General features: G+C 38.1%; 2 protein-coding genes across 3 annotated transcripts; both read right to left on the reverse strand.

The window, feature by feature from the left end:
- Positions 1 to 425: 425 nt before the first annotated feature.
- LOC130095048 (C-type lectin domain family 17, member A-like) lies at positions 426 to 3,007 on the reverse strand. Of its 2 annotated transcripts, XM_056261694.1 has the most exons (7): positions 2,900 to 3,007; positions 2,128 to 2,232; positions 1,986 to 2,048; positions 1,828 to 1,863; positions 1,453 to 1,589; positions 932 to 1,056; positions 426 to 806 (listed from the first exon to the last, which is right to left on the reverse strand). In XM_056261694.1, exons 1-7 carry the CDS (start codon positions 2,964 to 2,966, stop codon positions 656 to 658), a joined length of 684 nt encoding a protein of 227 aa, XP_056117669.1. In that variant the 5' UTR covers positions 2,967 to 3,007; the 3' UTR covers positions 426 to 655. The 2 variants fall into 2 exon arrangements, with proteins under 2 accessions (XP_056117669.1, XP_056117670.1); XM_056261695.1 differs by lacking the exon at positions 2,128 to 2,232 and having other exon boundaries at positions 2,900 to 2,986.
- A 4,984-nt stretch (positions 3,008 to 7,991) lies between these two features.
- nmt1a (N-myristoyltransferase 1a) lies at positions 7,992 to 22,633 on the reverse strand. Its single transcript, XM_056261592.1, has 12 exons — positions 22,481 to 22,633; positions 20,012 to 20,114; positions 16,074 to 16,218; positions 15,773 to 15,891; positions 15,567 to 15,658; positions 15,284 to 15,400; positions 15,026 to 15,196; positions 13,424 to 13,532; positions 13,170 to 13,340; positions 12,842 to 13,009; positions 12,160 to 12,297; positions 7,992 to 8,911 (listed from the first exon to the last, which is right to left on the reverse strand). Exons 1-12 carry the CDS (start codon positions 22,588 to 22,590, stop codon positions 8,891 to 8,893), a joined length of 1,464 nt encoding a protein of 487 aa, XP_056117567.1. The 5' UTR covers positions 22,591 to 22,633; the 3' UTR covers positions 7,992 to 8,890.
- Between the last annotated feature and the right edge of the window lie 507 nt (positions 22,634 to 23,140).

Here is a 23,140-nt window from a genome sequence, read left to right on the forward strand (position 1 = left end):
AATGCTGGAGTTTGCCTTTCTTGCCAAATGTTGTCATTTTAATACTAAAGCCAAGTTTAGTATTTTCTTTTTCCCAATATAACAAACTCCTCATATTTTAATTTAGTCGAACGATCTGAAGTGTCATTAAAAGGAAATATTGTGCAAATATCCCCTTCTGGACATCATTTTTGGCCACTACTGTATATTTTTTGCGAGTCCTTTTACTTGAAGAGCACTGGTTAATCCACCAGGGGGCAAAAGACATCCCCAACCAAATATCAAAAGATATTTGAGTATTAAATGGCCCACTAAACATCTTAGAACTGGAGACTGGACTCTAGAAAAGATGTTAAATAGAAGCTTTAAAAAGATTCAAATTATATATTTGGCAAATACATTATAAGCTTGCATGCGTTAGTGCTTTTTCCATTGTACATATTCACTCATGTCTTTACATTCATTCATTTATTAATTCATGCTGTAAAGAAAGTGCATAATATTTTAAAGACAATGACATTATGTGCAATTGGCCAGTGCATATAACAATAACAACAAAAAGAACGCAAATGTATTATTTATAAAGAGCTACACAGATTCTACAGTGTAATCCATAGGCTATAAAATATACATGAACAGTGATATTAAAAAGTCATGAAAGACGCTTTAGCATTGATCAAGAACATGGAATCTCACAAATGCTTCTTTCCTTTTTCAAGCAAGAAATATCTCCCCATTTTTCTCCTCTTAAATATCCATTTAATACAGCACAGTCTTCACCCAAGGGATCATGTGTATCGTGATCGTCAGGAGGGAAGATCCACCATCTGACAGGACAAAATAAGTGTGTAAAAATGTAAAAAAAAAAAATCCATATGACCTTTAAATAACTTGTACCATCAAACCGAGGCCATTTAAAGCACATCAGATTTCGAAATAAAACAGTACTTACGAGAGGTTGCTGTTTAAGGGGGTGTTGTCCACCCATAGCCACGTCCCCTCAGTATGGCGGTCAGTCAGACCAATCCAGTGGAGCACCAATGCATTAGAACTGACTGTTTGCTGAGCAAGAAATTCCTAAAAAAGACATATGGCTGAAATTTTACTTAGTAAAACTGCGCAACGCTTCTGTGTTGTACGTCACACGTAGACTTACTATTGGCCGACGCTGGTCATGTGTGTGATGCGTGTGACGTACAACCTAGAAGCTTTGCGCAATATCACTACGTGAAATCTCGAGGCCCACAGAGGAGGAAATGAATAGTTGAATAAAGTCGTTATTTTTGTTTGTTTTTTTGCGCACAAAAAGTATTCTCGTCGCTTGATAAACTTAAGGTTGAGCCACTGTAGTCACTTGGACTATTTTAACGATGTCTTTCATAACTTTTCTGGGCCGGCAAGTTTCAATCCCTTAGAAGCCTATGGAGGAGTGATCCAGCTCTCAGATTTAATCAAAAATATCTTTATATGTACCTGCTCCTCACTGCTGTTGATGATGACCAGGTCTCCACCCAGATCCTGACAGCGTTCTCTGCTGCTGTCCCAGTCCATGGTATCATTGGAGAAAACATAGAATCTGCCCTTGTCCTGGACCCACTTCTCTGGCAAACCTGAAGTGACAGGTTATTCTGTTTTTATTTATGTGTGCAAAAATTCTCATTGAACAGCAGAATTAATAATTGTCCAATTTAAAGAAACATACAAACATGCACATCCAATAAACATAATACAAAACATAAAAAATTGCTGTTAACTTGAACATACACAGAGAAAACACGCAGTAGCACACATAATGATTATAAGGCCTTACACATGCCAAATATGTTGAATAGTGGTTATATGACATACCTTTATAAGTACAAGGGAGTGATGGCTTGTTAACTTCTGCGGTTGTGTAGTGTATAGAATAAATGTTTAAAAAGTCAATCAATTAATTTAAATGATAAATTAATTAGATATGAAATACTTTGATAAATAATGGAATAAGAAAATGTGGTTTTACAAACCTAGGTTTGAGTTGTTTGTCACTGGCTCACATCCCATTAACTGATTTGTGTCATTGGTGTAATCTGTGAAGCATAAAATAGTATTGAGAAACTGATACACAGTGCAAACACAACTGATACTCTGACACATGAGGATACCCACACAGGTAAGCCAAAGCTGCATTTGCCAGCAGAGACAGGAAGAGGAGAACAGAGAGAAGAACTACCACACAGACCCCATCTCTCTTATCGTTGACACACTCCTTCTCTGAAAATACATTATTAGTAGAGAAATTAATAGCCTTTGAAATAAGTAAATAAACAAATCAATAGTTCTCTAAAGCATTTTCTGTCAGTCAGATCACAGGTTATTTTGGCCAACCAAACACTGTCAACTCTCATTCCCAAAAGGGGTCCCACAGGGCCGTGTCATGAGCCCGTTGAAATAATCATCCTTGCACACGACTCCAGCTTCAACTCCTTCATAAAGCTTGCAGAGAATGCATTTTAGCAAAGGAATGGCATTTTTAAAAATAATTGGAAAACAATATTCAATTCACATCATTAGAAAGAACAAAAAAAAGTGTATAGCCTAACTATAATTATATTACAAGATATTTTATTCTGTAATTCTTTTTGTAAAAAGGACAAGAATTATGGAGTTGAAAGCAACACAAGGTTTTATGACTTCTCAGATTTAAAACGTGAATGATGTTGTGTTAAACATGAAGAGAAAGAAAATCAATCAAATAACATAACACTTTTAATGTTAACGTCATAACACTGATGGAAATTTACAAATATAAACAATACCAATATATTAATTCTGTGAAATTGCTGAAACATATTTATTATTCACATCTGATTTTCTAGGCACATTTCAAACTTACCCAGATTATATAAAATATAAATTAGGGTGTGAAAAAAGCACTTACGTTGATCTTTCTCAGCTGATCTTGAATTGTGATTTTGAAAAGTATTTATGTAAATATTTTCAGGCATTTTGAGCCTACTGCTGATTTTCAAATAGAGAACTGCTCTGACTTGGTATTTAAGGGGTTCAGCTGCTTTCATCATTTCCTGTCAGAAGGTTATTAGGTGTTTGGGATATACAAACCCATAGGGTTATAGTTTTTATTTATCAGTATTTATTTCTCTAACCTTTTTACATTGTCAGATATAACATCAGTTTATCAATATCAATGACTGTGTTGTTCTAATATTCGGCTAGCTGTGAATAGCAACATTAGCAAGATAAGAAAATACTAGTTTGCCACCACTTACTTCATACTAGGGTAAAATGGAAGAGAATAAATTGGCAAACAATCTGGAACTTTCTTTTTCTGTCCATAATTATGCAATATTAATTCCTGTTTGAGGTATTTTTTGAAGCACCAAGTAACACAATATCTACAATGGTTCTTTAGTGCAGGAAATGAGGGATTTTAGAAACACTTATGCTGATTCAGCAACACTTTGAAGCATCACAAGACATTTATAACATTGGCCAATAAGACTGATCCTTCTAAACTCAAATGATACTCTTTTGCAAGATTCCTGCAAACAGTGTCAGCACAACAGTTAACCATCATAACCTTTGAGTAACCAGTATAACGGAAACTAGGGTGTTTTGTAACACTTTTTTACTTTAAAAGTATGTTTTTGTACTGTATTTTAAACTCAAAACTTAAACTTATGACTATATTATAAACTGATAACATTTCCCCTATTTATTTGCCACAAATTAAAGCCGTTTTGAAACCTAGCCTACATTTATAAATCTAAGATATTCTAAAGAAATAGTAAAATAAAACAATTAAATATGGCATTTTACTTTTTTTGTATGAGATTTATACAAATCCACAGTGCCTATTGCTGAAAAATTATTAATATTAATATAATTCACACATTATTTTACATTAATTCTACCTTTACATACTACGTACCTACTATAGTAATTATAAAGACTGGGCAATTACAATAAAATATAAAAATCAATACTTAACCAAAATTAATCAATGCTCAAGTAATATTAAGAATACTTTGAAGTCTCCACTCAAATGATTCTTAAGGGGAAAAAAAGTGTAATGTTTGGATCCTCTGAGATGGACGTTAATAGCAGGTGTAAATGGTCCGTTTAAGTAATTAAAAAATGGAAATTGTAGTCTTTTCTAACCTATTTTGATTATTTCTATATATATATATATATATGAATGAAACGGCTTCTCGAACAAGAACAAATGTTCAAAAGATAGAAATGTTCAAAAAGATTGTCCCGCCCTCACGCCAGTATGTCATCGGAGAAGAGAAGAGATGTCGATACGAGGACAAGGGGAAGTTATTCTGATTAAAGATTGTAAGAGCACATGAATTTAAAAAAAAATGATGTGCACAGATAGATCATTTATAATAAATACTGCAATATTTCATTAAAAATAAGATTCGTCAATTTAGATTTCATTGTGACTTTAAACTGTCAGGGACACATGATCAATCAGCATGACACCTCTGGTCTTTCATCGTTCATTTATTTGCACTGAAGTAAGAAAACAGAATATTATGAGTGCAATAGTAGACAATGTGGATTTCATCCACATGGATTTGAGAAGTTTGTTTCTGTCCCACATCCCATTAACTGATCTGTTCCACTGCTATAAACTGTAAAAACAAAAAATAAAATAATCAGTGATACTATAAACATAATGTATAGTGTAAAAGTAAAAATGTACCACATGGTTTCGTTTGTGTGTGACATTTGTGGATACTCACACAGGTATGAAAACACACCATTAGCCAGCAGAGACAAGAAGAGGAAAACAGTCAGAAAAACCTGGATACTATACTTGATCTGTTACCTACAGAAAACACATTAAACATGTATCGAAAAGAGACACATGGGACACAAATCAACACATTCGGCCAGAGGAGAGCTGCCCCCCAGGTTTTTTTCTCTCCATTTCTATCACCTGATGGGAGTTTGGGTTCTTTGCTACTGTCGCTTTTCCATTGCTTAATATTCAGTAATATTATCCGCTGACTGCATTGACACTATTGGATGAGAACAAAACTTGAACTGAGCTGGATGATGACACCACTGTTTTATGTAGAGCTGCCTTATAGGTCCATTGAACTCGTTTCATAATTAATTACGCAGTTATTGAACTGAACTGAACCAACACTGAACTGACTTGAGTTACACTGTAAAAAATTATTGTGATTTTAACGGTAAAAGACTGTAAAAATGCTACAGTGAAAAACTGTTAATTGGTTATAGGAAAGTTTCCTTACTATATACGGTAAATAACTGTGATATATATAATGGTACATTTTACTGTAAAATACCGTTTTTGGAAGTGAAAAAGAACAAGTCATTGTATAATTTACAGTGAAAAAACGTAAATTGACATTCCCACAATTCCCTGCGTGACACTTCACATTTGATGTATTTTTTTAAAATAACTGTTTTTTCATAATTTTCTTTTAATCAGTTGTACTTGTACTTGAGAATATGAGAAGAACTTCTCATTTGAAGAAGTTTGCTTCATTGTCGTTGTTCTCCTTTTTATTAATGTGAATGTAAAAGAACTGAACAAGAAGTAGTAGAAGAAGAACGTCCTCTTCTCAGTTCTCGCGCATGCGTCGTGGAAATCTCTTCAACTCTCGTCTCAAGGCCCACAAGGAAGTAATGGAATAGTCGAATAAAGTCGTTATTTATGGGGGTTTTTTCGCACAAAAAGTAGTCTCGTCGCTTGATAAACTTATAGTTGAGCCACTGTAGGCACATGGAATATTCAAACATTTTCTTTAATGACTTTCTGGGCCGTCAAGTTTCATTCCCTTAGGCAGCCTATGTAGCAGTGATCCACCTCTCAGATTTAATCAAAAATATCTTCATTTGTGTTCCGAAGATGAACGAAGGTCTTACTGGGTTGGTACAGCATGGGGGTGAGTAATTAATGACTTAATTTTCATTTTTGGCTGAACTAACCCTTTAAAGGGGTGGTATAATGCCCTTTTCACAAGATGACAAATAAGTCTCTAATGTCCCCAGAGTGTGTATGAGAAGTTTTAGCTCAAAATACCCCACAGAAATTTTTATGTAGCATGTTAAAATTTTCACTTTTTGAAGGTGATCAAAAACGCACCGTTTTTGTACATGTCCCTTTAAATGCAAAAGAGCTGCTGCTCCCGCACAGGGGGCGGAGCTTCAACAGCTTGTGGCCTGAAAATTCATGTTCAAAGTCAAACCGGAGTCGGACAAAGATGGACTCAAGAAGAAGTGACAACATTTCTGAATGGTTAGTTGATGAATTTATGTAGCTTATGTGGTGTTATCTTCTAGTCATTGATTAGCATATTCTGTCATGATAATCTATAAATCTCGTTCCAGGGGGCGGGGTTGTAAATTTTAGGGTTGGTGATGTCACTAACCCGGGAGGAATGTCGTGTAGTCCCTACCAGTTGTAGTCCTTAAAAAGCAATTTCTTTAAAAGAAAATATCTCCCTTTGCTTTGAACTTTGAGCGTCGTAACTTTGCAGATGTGGTTTATGCTCAAACAGGAACATTATACACTAACTGAAGTAAAACAAAAGTGAAATCATGATCAACCACCCCTTTAACAATATTTTAGTGTCAGATCTAAATATGTGCACATCTAATTTCTTGTCTTAATGTGTCTCAGTCTGTCATGCAGTCCTCTATTAGTGAGATTCAGCTGAGACCACGCTAACATTTAAAGCATAACCACTTCCTGCTCTAGGTCTGAATCTGTAGAACAGTGCAAAACCCCTCTTTCTACACTCTCATTCACAACCTACACAATGACACTTCTATTATACTAAACTAGAGATCAACGGCTAGATAGCAAGTAAGATATTTTGGTAAGATGTAAAGTGATTTTATATTAATACTGTCACAGGCATGCAAAAAAAAAAAGAAAAAAAAAAGAAATAAATGCACACCCTTGTCCAGAGACCTTAGTCATTTCAGATAACCTAAAAGTACATGTTACTGTACTTTACTGATTGGTTATTGTGGTACTAAAGCAACATTTCAGTCAGCACTCAGCAGTATGCCTAAAGGTTGCATACCATGTTATTCTCACAGTTCACTGCCTCAGTAAAGGGTGGTTGGAGAGTTACACATCGTCATGTTCATGAAGGATTGAAATAAATCAGGCAGTTTCTACTAGTCTGGCTCTAGGGTGTATAACAGGCACATCTGCAATATAAAGCTGCAATATCTAACATTTACCTGCTGAATGCTTAAATCATGAGGATTAACAGAACAACGCATCTCATCGACCCTACTGAGGTTTTGACTGATCTTGGACATGGCTAGACTTAAAATTTCCTACACAAAGAACTAAAAACACATGTGTATAGGAAATAACAGCATTTATAGAATGCAGAAATAATGTTATCTACCATGAGTGAAAACATGTGAGATCAATCGATCACAGGCCACGAACTCAGAAATAACAAACCACAAACCAACCGTTCACAGCAGCTGCTACTTTTTATTTAGCACAAAAAAAAATTTTTTTTATAATAATACACGTTGATATCTTTCACTCCATCATCATAAAAACCTAAAGACCCGTTTTCAGTTGCTTCCATTGTATTTTCCCCAACCCGCTTCCTCAAATTACACATACTGCGTTCAAAACCACAATTTTACGTAGATACTGCCAATTACTCATAAGGTTGTACGGCTTTGATACATCCATCTACTTCCATGTGTGGGACAGATCATGTGATAAATAAGAGTTGGGGCATATGCTTACACCACGATCAGGATATTCTCCAATACTTTTAGAGCTGTACAACTTTATGAGCAGGCATAATCTATCATCCACGACAAATCACCACATTTCATTTTTAACACGTCTCAGTTCCCGCACCCCTCCGATCAAAACGGTTTCCTCAAAAACACCATCATTATTGCTAATTTATGATGACCCCCCCTGCTATCTGCCAGGTGTACAATGTAGTCCCAACCACTGTCAAATTGTGGATCGATTATGGTATTTCTCATTGCTTCCTTGTTTATTTACACTGGTGCTTCTCTGTTGGCAAAACCGTGAAAGAGGATCACAGGCAGTTAGAGACAAATAAGCAATAAACTGATTAGAACAGATTAAAAGCAATAACAAAGCAAAACCAAGACAAAAAGATCTCACTCACTGTGTACCGCATCCATCAGTTGGTCAACGTTTGTCAAAAGAAAGTAGAGACGAGGCTTCCATGGCAAAAAACTGTTTAAGATGTGCGAAGGAGAGAATGACCACAGGAAACTCATTGACAGCAGCCCTTGTCATGTCCACTTGGGATTTTTATTATCTCATTGGCTGTTTTTTTATTTTTTAGGAACTTTCATGTGTCTTTGATTGTTGCATGTTCATTTCTAAAACACTGAGGAAATGAACATTTTCATCCTGTTTTTTTTTTTTAGCAAAAAAGCACCTCCCATTGGATAGGGAGAGTAAAATCACTTTATACTGAATGAGTTGAATCTACCGATGCGATTAGCGTGACACTTATGCATCTGGGTTCATCATGAGCATGGTAATTACATATCAGCGTGTGTGTGTGTGTGCGCACCTTTGTTAACAATCATAACAGATTAAGGTTCCTCATCTCTGATGATGGTAACTACAATGGCTTTAGGTCCATGCGCAGAGAGAGAATAAGATGATAAGTGAGGGAGAGAGAGAGAAAAAAAAGGAGGAAATAGAAGAAAATCTTCTCAGTCTGGCAGCAGTAGTGCAGGTCCAAAAGGTCAAAGTTCAAACTTAAAAATGGGTGGTGAATACTCCTTCCTGAATCAGGAAGTCCACTGGTAGCATCTGTCAGGTGGTCAGTGCGTGATGTCATAAATCAGCCTCGCTGTCATGCGAGACAGAGGTTGTGGATGGTGAAATGGGTCACTGCAGAACCAAACCCACCTACAAAAAATTAATAATAATTATATACCCCAGTATTGATCTTTATGAATTTTTACACATCACACACACATATGTAAATGCATGCATAGTTAGGTACACACACGGGCCACTGTTCAACTGCTCATTAATGCAAATATCTACTCAACTACTCAATTCATTTAGCAATGTAGGCATGGTCAAGACGATCTGCTGAGGAGCATCAGAATGAGAAAGAAAGGTGATTTTAAGTGACTTCGAACATGGCATGGTTGTTGGTGCCAGACGGGCTGGTCTGACTATTTCAGAAACTGCTGATATATTGGGATTTTCACGCACAAGTTCAACCATCTCTAGGCCTAGGGTTTACAGAGAATGGTCCAAATAAGAGAAAATATCCAGTGAGGGGCAAGTTCTGTGGGAGAAAATGCCTGGTTGATGCCAGAGGGCAGAGGAGAAAGGCCGGACTGGTTTGAGCTCATAGAAAGGCAACAGTAACTCATCTCTGAAAACACAACACGTTAAACCTTGAAGCACCTTGTTGAACCTATGCCACAAAGAATTGAGGCAGTTCTGAAAGCAAAAAGGGGTCGAACCCGATACTAGCAGAGTGTACCTAATAGCCAGTGAGTGTGTGTGTGTGTGTGTGTGTGTGTGATATGTGGGTGTAAATATAAAAAACATTAAAGCTGCAGTCTGGCGTTTTTCCACTTCCATCTCTGTTCGAAATCTGCAATTGCAGTCATTCGCATAATTATCAACTTTACGTGAGTTGTACTTCGACACGGCACAGCGCGGATGAACACAATGTTTGAGGAGAGTGTGAGGCTGTCAGTCACCGCGCCGGTGTGGATACTGGCATTCAGAATCACAGATTATTCTTTTTGGAAGTATGACCAACATCATAATTTTCACCGGAAAATGTCATCTGAACTAGTAAGAAACATCCACTTTTGTTCTGGTTCTGACATTGCAATAAATCGTGCTGATTAAATCTAAAAATCGCTTATATCACGTAAAACAAGCGAAGTCCGAACGAAGTCTTTAGCATTTTACAGCGGGTGAGTCTCTAGTTGTCACTGGTGATTGTCATTTGAACCTTTGGATCCGCCATCAAATTGACAAGTTTAATTATATCAAGTGCTGTGAGAAAAGGCTATAAATCTCCACCTCCAGCATCCTCACACGCAATATAGCTTACTAGCCGAGACTCCTTCTTTATGTGTACAGATGTGACGTAATGACACAAAGACATGCTCAAATCTCCCGCGGAAATCCACCAGCACCACTGGAGTTAAAACCATTATTACAAGCTTACCGCTTTGAATCGAGCTAAGACAAGCAGATAGTTTTGAACACTGGCTGGTTATGTATTTTCTCAAATATGTATTTTGGATAATTTTTAACCTAAAAAAAGCTACGGACTGCAGCTTTAAAAAGAAAACCATTAGGGCTGCCCCCGACTAAAGATATTCCTAGTCGACTAACACTCCTGCATTTTAGCGATTAGTCGAATAATCGTTCATTTATGATATTAATATAAAAACTTGCGTATATACAAGGAAAGGTATAGTCCAAGTTGAAGTTTAACACTTCCATATGACAGAAAATGCTAAAGCGTGATATTAGCGCGTTCAAAATGAAAATTAAGCGCTTAAAACAGAATAGTAAAGCGTTTAAAGTATACAGCGCTTGCGACACGTTATAGGCTAATTATGACATAAAAACAGCAATCAGACTGCCTGTGCATTTTAAGAATATTATCAAAAATACAAACTGTAACAGTTACATGTAAAAAAAAAAAACAGTTTTGAATAAAATAAACTAAAATTCGTTCTTTAAAATAAATTAAATAAACTTATTAGTAACTTAGGCCTAGTACAAAACAAGGCAAAAAAAACCCCAAATAAATACTGTAGCAAAAACGCTGTTTGGTATAAAAATACAGTGGAAAATTAAATTAATATAATTTGTATATTGTTCAAAAGGAAAATTAACAAAAACGAACAATTTAATAAATGCACGGCACATCGCCAAAACTTAGAATAAAAAAGAAGGCGGCAAACAAATCAACAGCCTAAGTATTTGATTAAATTGTTTAGAACAACTAGGCTATATTTAAGACAAAATGTGGAACAAATAGGCTAATTTAAAGAACACTAATACAAATCAAAAAATATCAGAGCAATGCCGCAAACTGCCATTAAGACGACGGATGAGACAACAAATTGCAAACATCAGACTAATTTTTCTTACAGAATAAAAAACAACTTCTGCATTATATAAAAACGAATAAATAAAAATAATATTTATTTATTTGTATAGCTAGCATACCCGTTATAAAAATACCCGTTTTTTATATAGCCTAACGGATAGCAAACAGAAACACTACAAAAAGGAAATTAAGCATTCTTACCTAGCTTTCAATTCGATTTTATTTTTTTTCATATTATGTGAGAGGAACACCAGCTTGTCATTGTTGGGAAGAAGGGAGCTTCTCGACTTGTTCACAATGAAGCCGGCCTTTGAAAAGATGCGCTCTGATGGAGTGGATGTGGAAGGGATACAGTGGAGGCGTTTAGCTGCTTTAGCGAGCTTTGGATATCGATGTTAATTTTTTTTGCCACCATGCCAATGGTCCCGAATCAACCTTTGTTTTATCTGCCAAGTACATTTTTAGTTCATCCTTCTCTTCTGCATGCTCCTCCTCATCAATGGCCATCAGCATGGATATCTCGGCCTGCTTTTCCTTTTTCGGTTCGGGCTCACCCTCCTCTGCAGGGCTAATGCTGTCATGATCACTTTCTGGCGCAGCTTTCTGTCAGATCCGACAATGTGGAGTACGCATCTTCTCGTTCGTGTTGGTCAAAGAATGACAAGCTCTTAAAACGTGGGTCTAAGACAGCAGCTTGTAGGCCTATATAAATGCTGGTCGCGATATTTTCCGTCAGTTTCCGTCTTTGATGTCATGTCATACACTGACTGCGCAGCCCCTGATTGCGTAATTTTTTCACGTGATTTTTTTTTTGCGACTAACCGACTAATGAAAATGTATTCGACCAAGCCCTCCTCATATCGACTAATATTTAGTCGACTATTTGGGGGCAGCCCTAAAAACCATAGAAAGTGACATCTAGGTGTTTGGGAGACAGACTGTGAAGTACTATGGCAACCTAGTGGCCAATTCATGTAACTTCAGCTTGATTCTGATTTAAAAAAAAAAAAAAAAAATTATTGAGAAAAACTCTGGACTGACATCTGAAAACTTGTACCTTTTCTGAGCCCATGCTGGGACATTTCCAATTGTAGAGGTAATACTGCAGGTTTCCATCTCCAATGCCAAACTTGAGCTTCTCCAAAAACGTCTTGTTCTCCATTAGGTCCAGTGCATTAAAGACATCAAATCCTTTCTGCAGGGGGAATGACACGAGAAAAGCTTGAATAAATCTGCTGATAGTTTAATGCTCCAGTAGTGCCTGCAAATGATACATTTCATACTACTGCATATGTTCTTCTTAAACACAGGTTTGCATTTCATTTATGAATGTTTTTGTTTTTTTTGGTGAGAAATTTGCACCAAAACTATAGATAGGTAGACTTAAAGTAAGGCTGAAACAACTAAATGATAAAATCAATAGAGAATATAATCAAAAGAAATAGATTATCGATTAATTACACCTGTTCAGGGAAAACATCCACCAAGTTTTATAATGTATAACACAGCCATGCGTAGATACGCTCTACATTTGTTTTCATAACCTTCAGTTTGCACACTGTTTGGAGGACAACATCGGGCAGGATGTAATAACTCTTTTTGGGAAATAAAATATGTGAGTTTTAATTGGATTAATTGAAAACACAATCGACAGATTAATCGATTTTCAAAATAATCGTTAGTTGCAGCCTTAACTCTTTCTCTTTCACACACACACACACACACTTTCAGTGACTGACCGACTTGGCGAGGATGAGAGCGTCTCCCATCAGGTCCAGCAGGGTGGTGGTGGTGTGTACATTATAGAAAGAGTACGCTGCCTTCAGACTGCGATGCACAGGATGGTTCATGATGGTGGACGGCAGAGTGTAGAAACTCAGGATGTCAGTCACCTTCCCATCTGAACTCTACAACACAGTTGATATAACAGCTGTTCACATGCCAAATATATTACTTAGAAATACGCTGATTACCCACTCTTATTTTTGTATGTTAGAAATACTTTCATGAGAGATACCTCTAGGATTATACATGGCATGAATTATTGGTGTCCAGTGAGTGTAATACCTCCACTATATAGGTGTCGATGATGTTCTCCTGAGGAAGCAGCCAGTGTTGGACCTCCTCAGGGCTCATGACAGGAACCAGGTTGAACTGACTCAGGTACTCATTCAGCAGGCGGTGAACCGCTGGGACGTCCTTTACAGTCATCGGCTTCAGGCCTGAAGTCTTAGGAGCCTACAGGAGAGAAACACGCAATAAGAGAAAATGGAAAAGAGGAAACCTCCCAGACATCACCCAGGAAAGAAGATGGCACACACCTCTGGCAGTCGGTAGAGCTTCATTGTGCGTTGCATAGTCATGTTCCGACTCAGATGAGAGAACTTCACCTCAATCAGCTTTCGTGGGTTCAAAGACCGGTGCCAGTATCTACCACACAAATAAGCAAGGCAATTAGTACAAAACAGGGGTTTAAAAAAAATGGCAACTAAAATTAGTTACATTTACAGCAGTGGACTGCACAGACTGACTTATCTTCAAATGGAACCATTTATGGCATCTTTTTATTAATGAAGGCCAGTATCACTGATATTAATATAGCTAATGCTGTCTCGATGAAAATTCTTTCCCCCACAATTTTAGGGTTATAAAATAGTCCGCACTGCATAAATTATTAATTAAATTAGATTAATCCTTATTAAAGCTACAAGCGTTCTTTAGTCAAAGAGTAGTTAGTAGTTTTCTCTTTTCCCTTTGTTCTTCGGTTAACTTTACTGACAGCTGGTGACAGGATCTCACGCGTCTTATTCTCTCACTACTCTTTACATCCATTTAAGATTTTATTTAACTCATTTAAGGTTAATAATGATTGATTCTTGTGAGGATACTCGACAAAACGGACATTTTGGTATAAATGTGTGTGTTATTGTTCGTTCAAGCGCGAAAGAGAATTCGATACTGGTTCGCGACTTTTTGTGCCTAGTGTGTGTGTGTGTGTGAGGAGGACATTTACTGAAGTGTGTTCCCTTTTGTCTTGTCGCACATTAATGGTTTAAAGCATATGGTGGACAAACTAATAACTAATAAGAGCGTGATCATAACCCTAGCTAAAGAATGACAAAGAACGGATGCAGCGTTAATTGTGTTAAATATTTTAAAACATTAAAGCTGGACAAAAAAAAAAGAAATCGCATATGTTAACGTTGACAGCACTAACTTTACTTGTCATACATTGCTGACAGAAAATGAAGCGGTTTAAAGTGGACTCGTTTTCATGGTAGGCCTACACATAATGTTTTTTTTAAGTAAGCTACACAGAATGTTCTACATTAAATATTTAACTAACAGTCTGAAGTTACCTAGCAGCAGTGTATGTTAATGTTAGCTCAGTCAACATAAGGCTAACATCAAAAGGTGTAGACAGAAAATATGATTATGCTGACCTGAGCTAATTTACAAAATCAACCAACTCACATCTCCTTTCTTTCTTTTCATCCATGATGACATTAAAGTCAGGTCTGATGTTGTTTCTGGAGTTCTGCGCTCCATGCTTTCACCGACGACGCTAACGTGAGGTATGGATCTCAATCACACTGTTGCCAGGACCCGCCCTGCTCTGCTTCTGATAGGCTTGTGACGTTAGTTAGAGCTGCGCTCCTCTCATATGATTGGTAGGTGAAATCAATTGACTCGAAAATATTAAACCGCATTCAAGTTCCCAGTTTCAAATGTAGCCGCACGGTATGCGCGCTCATAATGGAAGCGGCGCACTCGTTTTTTCCAAGCGCGTCCGCGCCGAAAGTGCCTCCGACTGTAATTTGCAGCCTGATTAGTAAATTTTGCCTGTGCCGGAGGCCGGACCTGCCCTCAAGCCGGAAATCCGGCCCCCGGCCGGAATACTTTAGGCCCTGCCAGTGTCTTACCTGCAGGTGCCCACAGGTTTGGGCAGCACCACACCTGCGGTGTACACCGCCTGAAAGATGCCCTCCAGATTGACCCGTCTTGTGATCTCCCTGATGAGTACCGGAGCCACTCGTTTCGAGCGAAGTTTCTTATGCACACACAGAAAGTTAATCTCCACCATCTTCTTCTCTCTGGGGGGATCAAAGAGCAGTTATGGGTCAATTGAATTTATTGCATTTAAACCATTATTTACATTAGATACACTTATGACTGCTTACATGTCGTAGATGCGGATGTTGGCTGGAATGGCACTGATGAAACCAACTAGCTTTTGATTAGAGTTCACTCTCACTCCACAATGCCACTGAGGCAACCAGCCTGGAGGACGCAGAGCCCTGGGACAAAAACACAGTACAGAGAAACTGAGGACAGGTATCACATGACTTTTAGACAAAAAAAAAAAAAAAAGATAGATAGCCAGCCTTTCAAATACAAGACAAAAAATATTGAGATCAAGTTTTTCATAACCCATCTGTCATTTTTCAAGCCAATCATTCTTACCAGAGCAGAAATTCAGGAGAGTAATCAAATCGAAACATGTTGTCATCATCCTCCACATAGTTCTCGTTGAGGAGAGTGTACAACTCTTTCAGCTTCAGAGAGACAGAGAAAAAAAGAAACAAAAGAGCTTTAGACGAGTTGTTTCCAGGTGTATATTTGTATGTATAAGAATTCGAGGGATAAATGTAATGGTTTGAGTGTTGTACCACGGCAGAATTTCCCAAATCGAGAGCGTCCCAGCTGAAGCCCTGCGGTAGGCTGTACGGTTCCTCTCGTATGTTATCTTTATCCGCCTCAATCCAGCCATGTGATGTCACAGTCTCTCCTACAAATAAACAAACGACAGACTCAGAATACACTGTGCCACGTGCGTTCATGAGTCTCAAGAAAACATATGTTGTAAAGATGAAAATTTACACTACTAGAAAGAAAACAAACTGACGTCAGTCCAAGGAACAGGTATAATAATGAAACTATTGTGAGTACAATTGCACAAATGATCAATACCAAGTTTAGGAACAGGCTGAGTGTCCCAGAACTGATAACTGCGACGTGTGGCCTCCTCCATGGTTTTAGCTGGACCTTGTCCCACTGAGAACAGCTCAATGGCCTTCTGGATCTCCTGTAACTTATCAGCAGGGAGGGAGTTTACCTGAGGAAGAGACAAAGAAAAAATTCCTCAAATGTTTACAAAAGTACTTTGCCTGTACCATGGTGCAGTGATATTATCAGATGATGGTAATCAATACAATGGTATTTAGAAAGTAACCCAAGGTACTTCAAAGAATACCATGGTATTTAAGGCATTTCTTGCACTCATATATGGGTCTAAATCAAAATATTACAAATATTATTACAAAATATAGCTACACATATAAACCAAGCAGTTAGGACAATGCTTGTAAAGAAAATCTTTGTTCCTATACTAAAGTAGTGACGCACCAATATTACATTTCTGGCTTATATTGCTAAAGGCTGAAATACACTTCATGACGTTTGCCCCGATTTGCAGTCTGGACAGTTGTTTTAGTGTATGATGATGTTCAGACTGAGGGTATCAAACCTGAATTCTGTCATCATTTACACATGTTGTTCCAAACCCGCAAGACTTTCGTTCTTCTTCGGAACACAAATGCAGATATTTCTTTTGCAGAGATTTCTGTCCCTCCATTGAAAGTTACGCAACTACCACTTTACGCTTCAAAAAGTTCATAAAGAGAAAATAAAACTAATCCATATGAATTGAGCGGTTTAGTAAATTTTATGAAGAGACACGATTGCTTTATATGATGAACAGATTGAATTTAGGCTTTTATTCACATTAGGGGTGTAACGGTACACGTATTCATATTGAACCGTTCGGTACGAGGCTTTCGGTTCGGTTTTCGGTACGCATTTTCATGTGTGTGGCAAGCGCGCTCATAATGTAAGAGATGCTTGTGTGACCACAACATTGCCCAACATCAAATGGCTAATGTAAGCGGAACGAAAGTGAGCTACTCGTTATTGTGTGGTTGACGGACCGTTTATCAGTTTGGACAAATGCAGCGCGAGCCGATCTTGATCAAGCAGCACTGTTACTACACAGCCAAATCCAGTAAAGAAAGCATTTGAATTCGCCTTTGGCTAAGCCCCGCCCCCCTTAGTTACTGTTGCTACGTCCGACAAACAAACTTCATCTGGGCTCTGGTATCATCAACATGGCTTATGTTGTGACAGCTCTTCCTGCTGAAATTTTATCAAACTTTTATAAAGCAGCAAATAAAGTGTCCGATAGAAGTAGGCAAAAGGGGCTGCGATATACGTTCGAAGGCTATATTCACGACATACAGGTGAAACGCAAGGAACAACAAGGCATCCAAAATAGAGGCAAAAGCATACCGGCCACAGTCAAAAAATGAACCACCGCATATCCTACTAATCGAGATGGAGGCGGGGACTAACAATATCAAGGCGCAACACTGTTCATGCAAAGCTGGGTAGGTCTCTATTCACTTCTATAATCGTTATTACAAAGCAAACGGACTACGCGAGTATAACGTTGTATTTATTAGCACCGTGTGCTAGACGACACTTGTCAGGATTTGACTTTGGGTTTGGGAAGGGAAAAAAACGGACACCCCCTCCAACCTCTCTGGGAAACGCGTTTCTATGTTACAAAAATATGAGACGCCTGTGTTAAAGTCAATGGAGCGCTGTGAAAAAGTGTCGGACCTCTGTGGGAGCTCGTTCTTGGCTGCGCTGTGATTGGTCAATCTACATTCTAGGGTGTGGCTTAGCCAAAGGCGAATTGGCCACTGAAGTAATAGCATCGCTGCGAGATCTAGTGACAAACATCCACATTTCTCCGTTATTAACGGATCAAACAGCGCTGACGTGGGAAACCAGGAAGAAACATTGTGCCATGAATGAACTATCCAGTGTCCACAGATCAGCAACATTCACCATGGATTTACTGTAGTAACACTACTAACTGTAACCATGGAAGTTTGGCAGGAATAGTAGGCTTTCAAGTAACATTAAGTCGGTTTTATTTTGACATTATGAATACAATTGCTGCCCTCAAATGTTAATCTGAACTAAAATAAACCTTTGTTTATAACTACTAGCCTACAAGATTACATTTCATTTTGTCCAAGGAGCTGTTTTGTTTTATATGCTCTAAGAAAAGTCAAGTATAGCTCCATCATTGCTCTAAGTAAAAAAATATCATACTTTATGATGTTAGTTTTAATAAAAATATAATTTAAAAAATTAAATCACGGAAATTTCTCTGGCATTTCTTTCTTTTTGCTGTATCGAAAACGTACCGAACCGTGACACAAGTGTATCGTATCGAACCAAATCGTGAGTTTTGTGAACCGTTACACCCCTAATTCACATAAAAACATTCATCAACTCACGGATCAGTTATGATAAACGGAAGCTCAAGCATGCTGTGTGAGAACCAATGAGGTTCATTCTCGCCTTACGCAGCACGTTTGAGCTTCAGCAAGAACCAATGAGGTTCATTCTCGCGTTACGCAGCACGTTTGAGCTTCAGCAAGAACCAATGAGGTTCATTCTCGCGTTACGCAGCACGTTTGAGCTTCTACAAGAACCAATGAGGTTCATTCTCGCGTTACGCAGCACGTTTGAGCTTCAGCAAGAACCAATGAGGTTCATTCTCGCGTTACGCAGCACGTTTGAGCTTCAGCAAGAACCAATGAGGTTCATTCTCGCGTTACGCAGCACGTTTGAGCTTCTACAAGAACCAATGAGGTTCATTCTCGCCTTACGCAGCACGTTTGAGCTTCTACAAGAACCAATGAGGTTCATTCTCGCCTTACGCAGCACGTTTGAGCTTCAGCAAGAACCAATGAGGTTCATTCTCGCGTTACGCAGCACGTTTGAGCTTCAGCAAGAACCAATGAGGTTCATTCTCGCGTTACGCAGCACGTTTGAGCTTCAGCAAGAACCAATGAGGTTCATTCTCGCGTTACGCAGCACCTTTGAGCTTCTACAAGAACCAATGAGGTTCATTCTCGTGTTACGCAGCACGTTTGAGCTTTAGCAAGAACCAATGAGGTTCATTCTCGCGTTACGCAGCACGTTTGAGCTTCAGCAAGAACCAATGAGGTTCATTCTCGCGTTACGCAGCACCTTTGAGCTTCAGCAAGAACCAATGAGGTTCATTCTCGCGTTACGCAGCACGTTTGAGCTTCAGCAAGAACCAATGAGGTTCATTCTCGCGTTACGCAGCACGTTTGAGCTTCAGCAAGAACCAATGAGGTTCATTCTCGCGTTACGCAGCACGTTTGAGCTTCTACAAGAACCAATGAGGTTCATTCTCGCGTTACGCAGCACGTTTGAGCTTCAGCAAGAACCAATGAGGTTCATTCTCGCGTTACGCAGCACGTTTGAGCTTCAGCAAGAACCAATGAGGTTCATTCTCGTGTTACGCAGCACGTTTGAGCTTCAGCAAGAACCAATGAGGTTCATTCTCGCGTTACGCAGCACCTTTGAGCTTCAGCAAGAACCAATGAGGTTCATTCTCGCGTTACGCAGCACATTTGAGCTTCTTCAGGAACCAATGAGGTTTGTTCTCACATCAAGCAAGTACAGTTAAGCTTCTGTATCTGTAAGCTGATCAATATTTATATATGAATAAAAGCCTAAATTCAATCTCTTCATCATATAAAGCGATTGTGTCTCATCAGAAAATTTGGACTAAACAGTTCAATTCACATGGATTAGTTTTAAGGTCTCTTTATGAACTTTTTAAATCGCCAAAGTAGTAGTTGTTGTTGCCAAAAAAATGGACAATCATTTTGATAATTGCTCTAGATTACATTTAGCAGTGTTATTAAATTATTAGTGTTTTTAAAAGTTTGACTTTAAGGGATTTTTGAGATGAAAATTTAAATAATCTTGTTTAACACTCAGAGTCATGCAAACACACTCACTTTGGCCAACGGATCCTCGGCTACATCTTTTCCTCCAGCCTTGTCCTTGTTCTTTTTCTTTTGTTTCTTTTTCTTCTTCTTGGCACCTGTGTCACCCTTCTCCCTGCGGGTCAAATGAACTCAGTTGACATGGGCAGATATAATGAGAGGTCGTGTCCACTCAGCACTAACTACAGCTGATGCAGGTGAAAGGGCATCACGCATCATCTCAATGGACGCATCACTGCTCCTGATGCATTCAGCAGTATTTCACGATGACAACCTCTCGTTAGAGTACAACAATACTTATAGGCTGGATTTTATTTTGACATTTCTAACATAAAGCAAGAATTTTCACAGAACAAAGAGAAATGGTCTAGATTTTCCCAGAGATATAGGGATAGTTCAGACCTCCTGTTATCATTTCCTCACGTCGTTCTAAACCTGTACAAGTTCTTTTTTCTTCTGTGGAACATAAAAGAAGATATTGTGAGGAATGTTTCAGTGTTTCTTTGAACATTCAATGGAGGTCAATAGACACCAAAATCATTCGGTTTCCAACATTTTTCAAAATATCGTCTTTTGTGTTCTGCAGAAGAAAGAAACTCATACAGGTTTGGAACGACATGAGGGTGAAGAAATTATGACAGAAATAAATTTTTGGGTGAACTATCCCTTTAATGAGCCTATTTATTTCAGTTGATAGTATAGTGACAAATATACACACTGGTAGCATGTGCATGAAAAAGATCAAGCAGAATCTGAGCTTTAAAAAAAAAGAAGAAGAAGATAAAACTGGGCATACTGAAACAAATAACTAATGTCACCTCATGAAATTCACCTCATGCCTGAACTACACAGGCACAAGAGTCAAGACCCACACCAGTAGTCGAGATGGAATGGGGCGACTTACAGAGAGACGCGCAGCTAATCCTATTAATGTCCACGGAGGGAGAGAGGTGACAGCGCTGAGCTACATTTGTTAATGGGGGACAGATGGTCTATGACATGACCTGCAGAAAAAGCATGTTTTTGTGTGTTCGAGGGGTGGTGGGCTATATGACAAAGACTGACGGATAAACAAGCACCTCTGTGACTATTGCTTTGACAGCCGTCTATCCCCATCTATCCACCAGGGCTTCCCTTTTTTATCTCTGTATTACTTCAATAGATTTAAGCAAGCTGCAATATAGGATGTCCTCATAACATAACTGACAATTGTAGAGTAGTTTTAATTTATGTATGTTTTAGATATCATAATACTTACTTCCATAGTTAATTAATCATAGTACATTTAAGACAGTCAATTTTGTATTACAAGTTTTACTAATTGTTATGTTTAAATATGTAAATGAGGCACAATTTAATTAAATACTCACTAAATGTCATACATTGGCAGAACATAATTCATTGAATAAAACCAGGTTCAATGGTTGTTTGACATATTAAAGGTTTTTTATCCCTCCATAAATAAGAAAATACTGTGAATTATCAAAATTATCACACAAAAAAAATGCCCAAGTTTGCTTTTAATAGTATTAAATGTAAATGATTCTGTGATTTTTTGTTAAACATTTTCCAGAATAATAAACAATAAATCTATCCAACTTGTCACATGACAGTTAGACAAGAATAAATTAAAAGAAAATGTTTATGGAAATATTTATTTACGTATTATTATTATAACGGAAGAAAAACGGCATCAATTGTATGAGGCGCAACATGACAGGCGGCACAATTACTTCTTTATGATAATTAAGTGCAATATTTCACTCTCTTGTTTCCTAATACATTCGAGTCAGTCTCTGTACATGACCTTGAGGAACATATAGTGGATAAGAAGCTGGTTAGTGGGGCTTTATTACTATATTTTAGTGAACAGATTTGCTCTTTGGTACTGAAAGTGAAACTCCATCGGGGAAAACGACCGAGAGAGACTGCAAATAGAGAGCAATGTGATAAAACAATTATTTAATGATGCTTCACTTGCAACTAGCAGCACTCAAGCTAACTAGATCACGACAAGACATCGTTTAGTGACAGAAAATCCAAATTACTTTCAACCTAGTGGCCACAAAGGCCTGCATGAACAGATTTGAAAGCGATTTTTGGTGGTGATTTATAAATATTTGTCAGTTTAATATTTATTAAACAGCATATGAAATAGCGCGTTTAAACGTGATAGCTTATTCATTTTTACCATACCATGAATTATGTTTAGGCTGTTAAACACCTCGCACAAAAATGCCAATGATCCTAGAGAACTGGCCATATGGAACCGTCCTTTTGTTTGATTGACGGCGTCTGAGCCAATCGTTTTAGAGGTCCGTACGTCAATCAAGGCGGTGAACCAATGGCGTAGGACCACAGGGGCGGGCTAATATGCTGTTAGCGTGCCCCAGCCTAGCCGAACAAGGGCCCAGTCTTTTAGGGCCGTGAGGAAGAGTATTGTACTTTTACGAGCTAACAATAAAATGCATGCACGCTCACCCATCGTCAGAGTGATGCTCTTCATTTTCACAATTGCTGCAATGTCCATGATCATCTTCTACCTCAGTTTCTTTCTCCAGCTGCGGTGCTGTCTCATTCTCATCCGCCATCTTTAACCAGGAAGTGAGGATCTCGCCCTGCGCTCTCACACCCCGCAAAACTATTGGTGGACTGTCGCACTGGCCGATGGGCTCTGTAGTTCTTTCATATTAAGTCTATCTATCTATCTATCTATCTATCTATCTATCTATCTATCTATCTATCTATCTATCTATCTATCTATCTATCTATCTATCTATCTATCTATCTATCTATCTATCTATCTATCTATCTATCTGTCTGTCTGTCTGTCTGTCTGTCTGTCTGTCTGTCTGTCTGTCTGTCTATCTATATATCTATCTATCTATCTATCTATCTATCTATCTATCTATCTATCTATCTGTCTGTCTGTCTGTCTGTCTGTCTGTCTGTCTGTCTGTCTGTCTGTCTGTCTGTCTGTCTGTCTGTCTGTCTGTCTGTCTGTCTGTCTGTCTATCTATCTATCTATCTATCTATCTATCTATCTATCTATCTATCTATCTATCTATCTATCTATCTATCTGTCTATCTGTCTGTCTGTCTGTCTGCCTGTATGTCTATCTAAACACACAATAATTAGCT

This window comes from Rhinichthys klamathensis, unplaced genomic scaffold (assembly GCF_029890125.1).
Source record: "Rhinichthys klamathensis goyatoka isolate OS25496 unplaced genomic scaffold, OSU_Roscu_1.1 h1tg000184l_1, whole genome shotgun sequence".
In the NCBI taxonomy this organism is placed as follows: Eukaryota; Metazoa; Chordata; class Actinopteri; order Cypriniformes; family Leuciscidae; genus Rhinichthys; species Rhinichthys klamathensis.

Excerpts from the sequence above, each read along its gene's own strand:
- LOC130095048 (XM_056261694.1), bottom strand. The coding sequence starts at position 2,966 with ATGCCTGAAAATATTTACATAAATACTTTTCAAAATCACAATTCAAGA. Across the intron at positions 2,233-2,899 it reads ATCAGCTGAGAAAGATCAAC|AGAAGGAGTGTGTCAACGAT; the intron begins GTAAGTGCTTTT and ends ATGTATTTTCAG. Across the intron at positions 1,057-1,452 it reads TCAACAGCAGTGAGGAGCAG|GAATTTCTTGCTCAGCAAAC; the intron begins GTACATATAAAG and ends TGTCTTTTTTAG.
- nmt1a (XM_056261592.1), bottom strand. The coding sequence starts at position 22,590 with ATGGCGGATGAGAATGAGACAGCACCGCAGCTGGAGAAAGAAACTGAG. Across the intron at positions 20,115-22,480 it reads GAGCATCACTCTGACGATGG|GGAGAAGGGTGACACAGGTG; the intron begins GTGAGCGTGCAT and ends TTTGACCCGCAG. Across the intron at positions 13,533-15,025 it reads AAACCTGTGGGCACCTGCAG|ATACTGGCACCGGTCTTTGA; the intron begins GTAAGACACTGG and ends TTTGTGTGGTAG.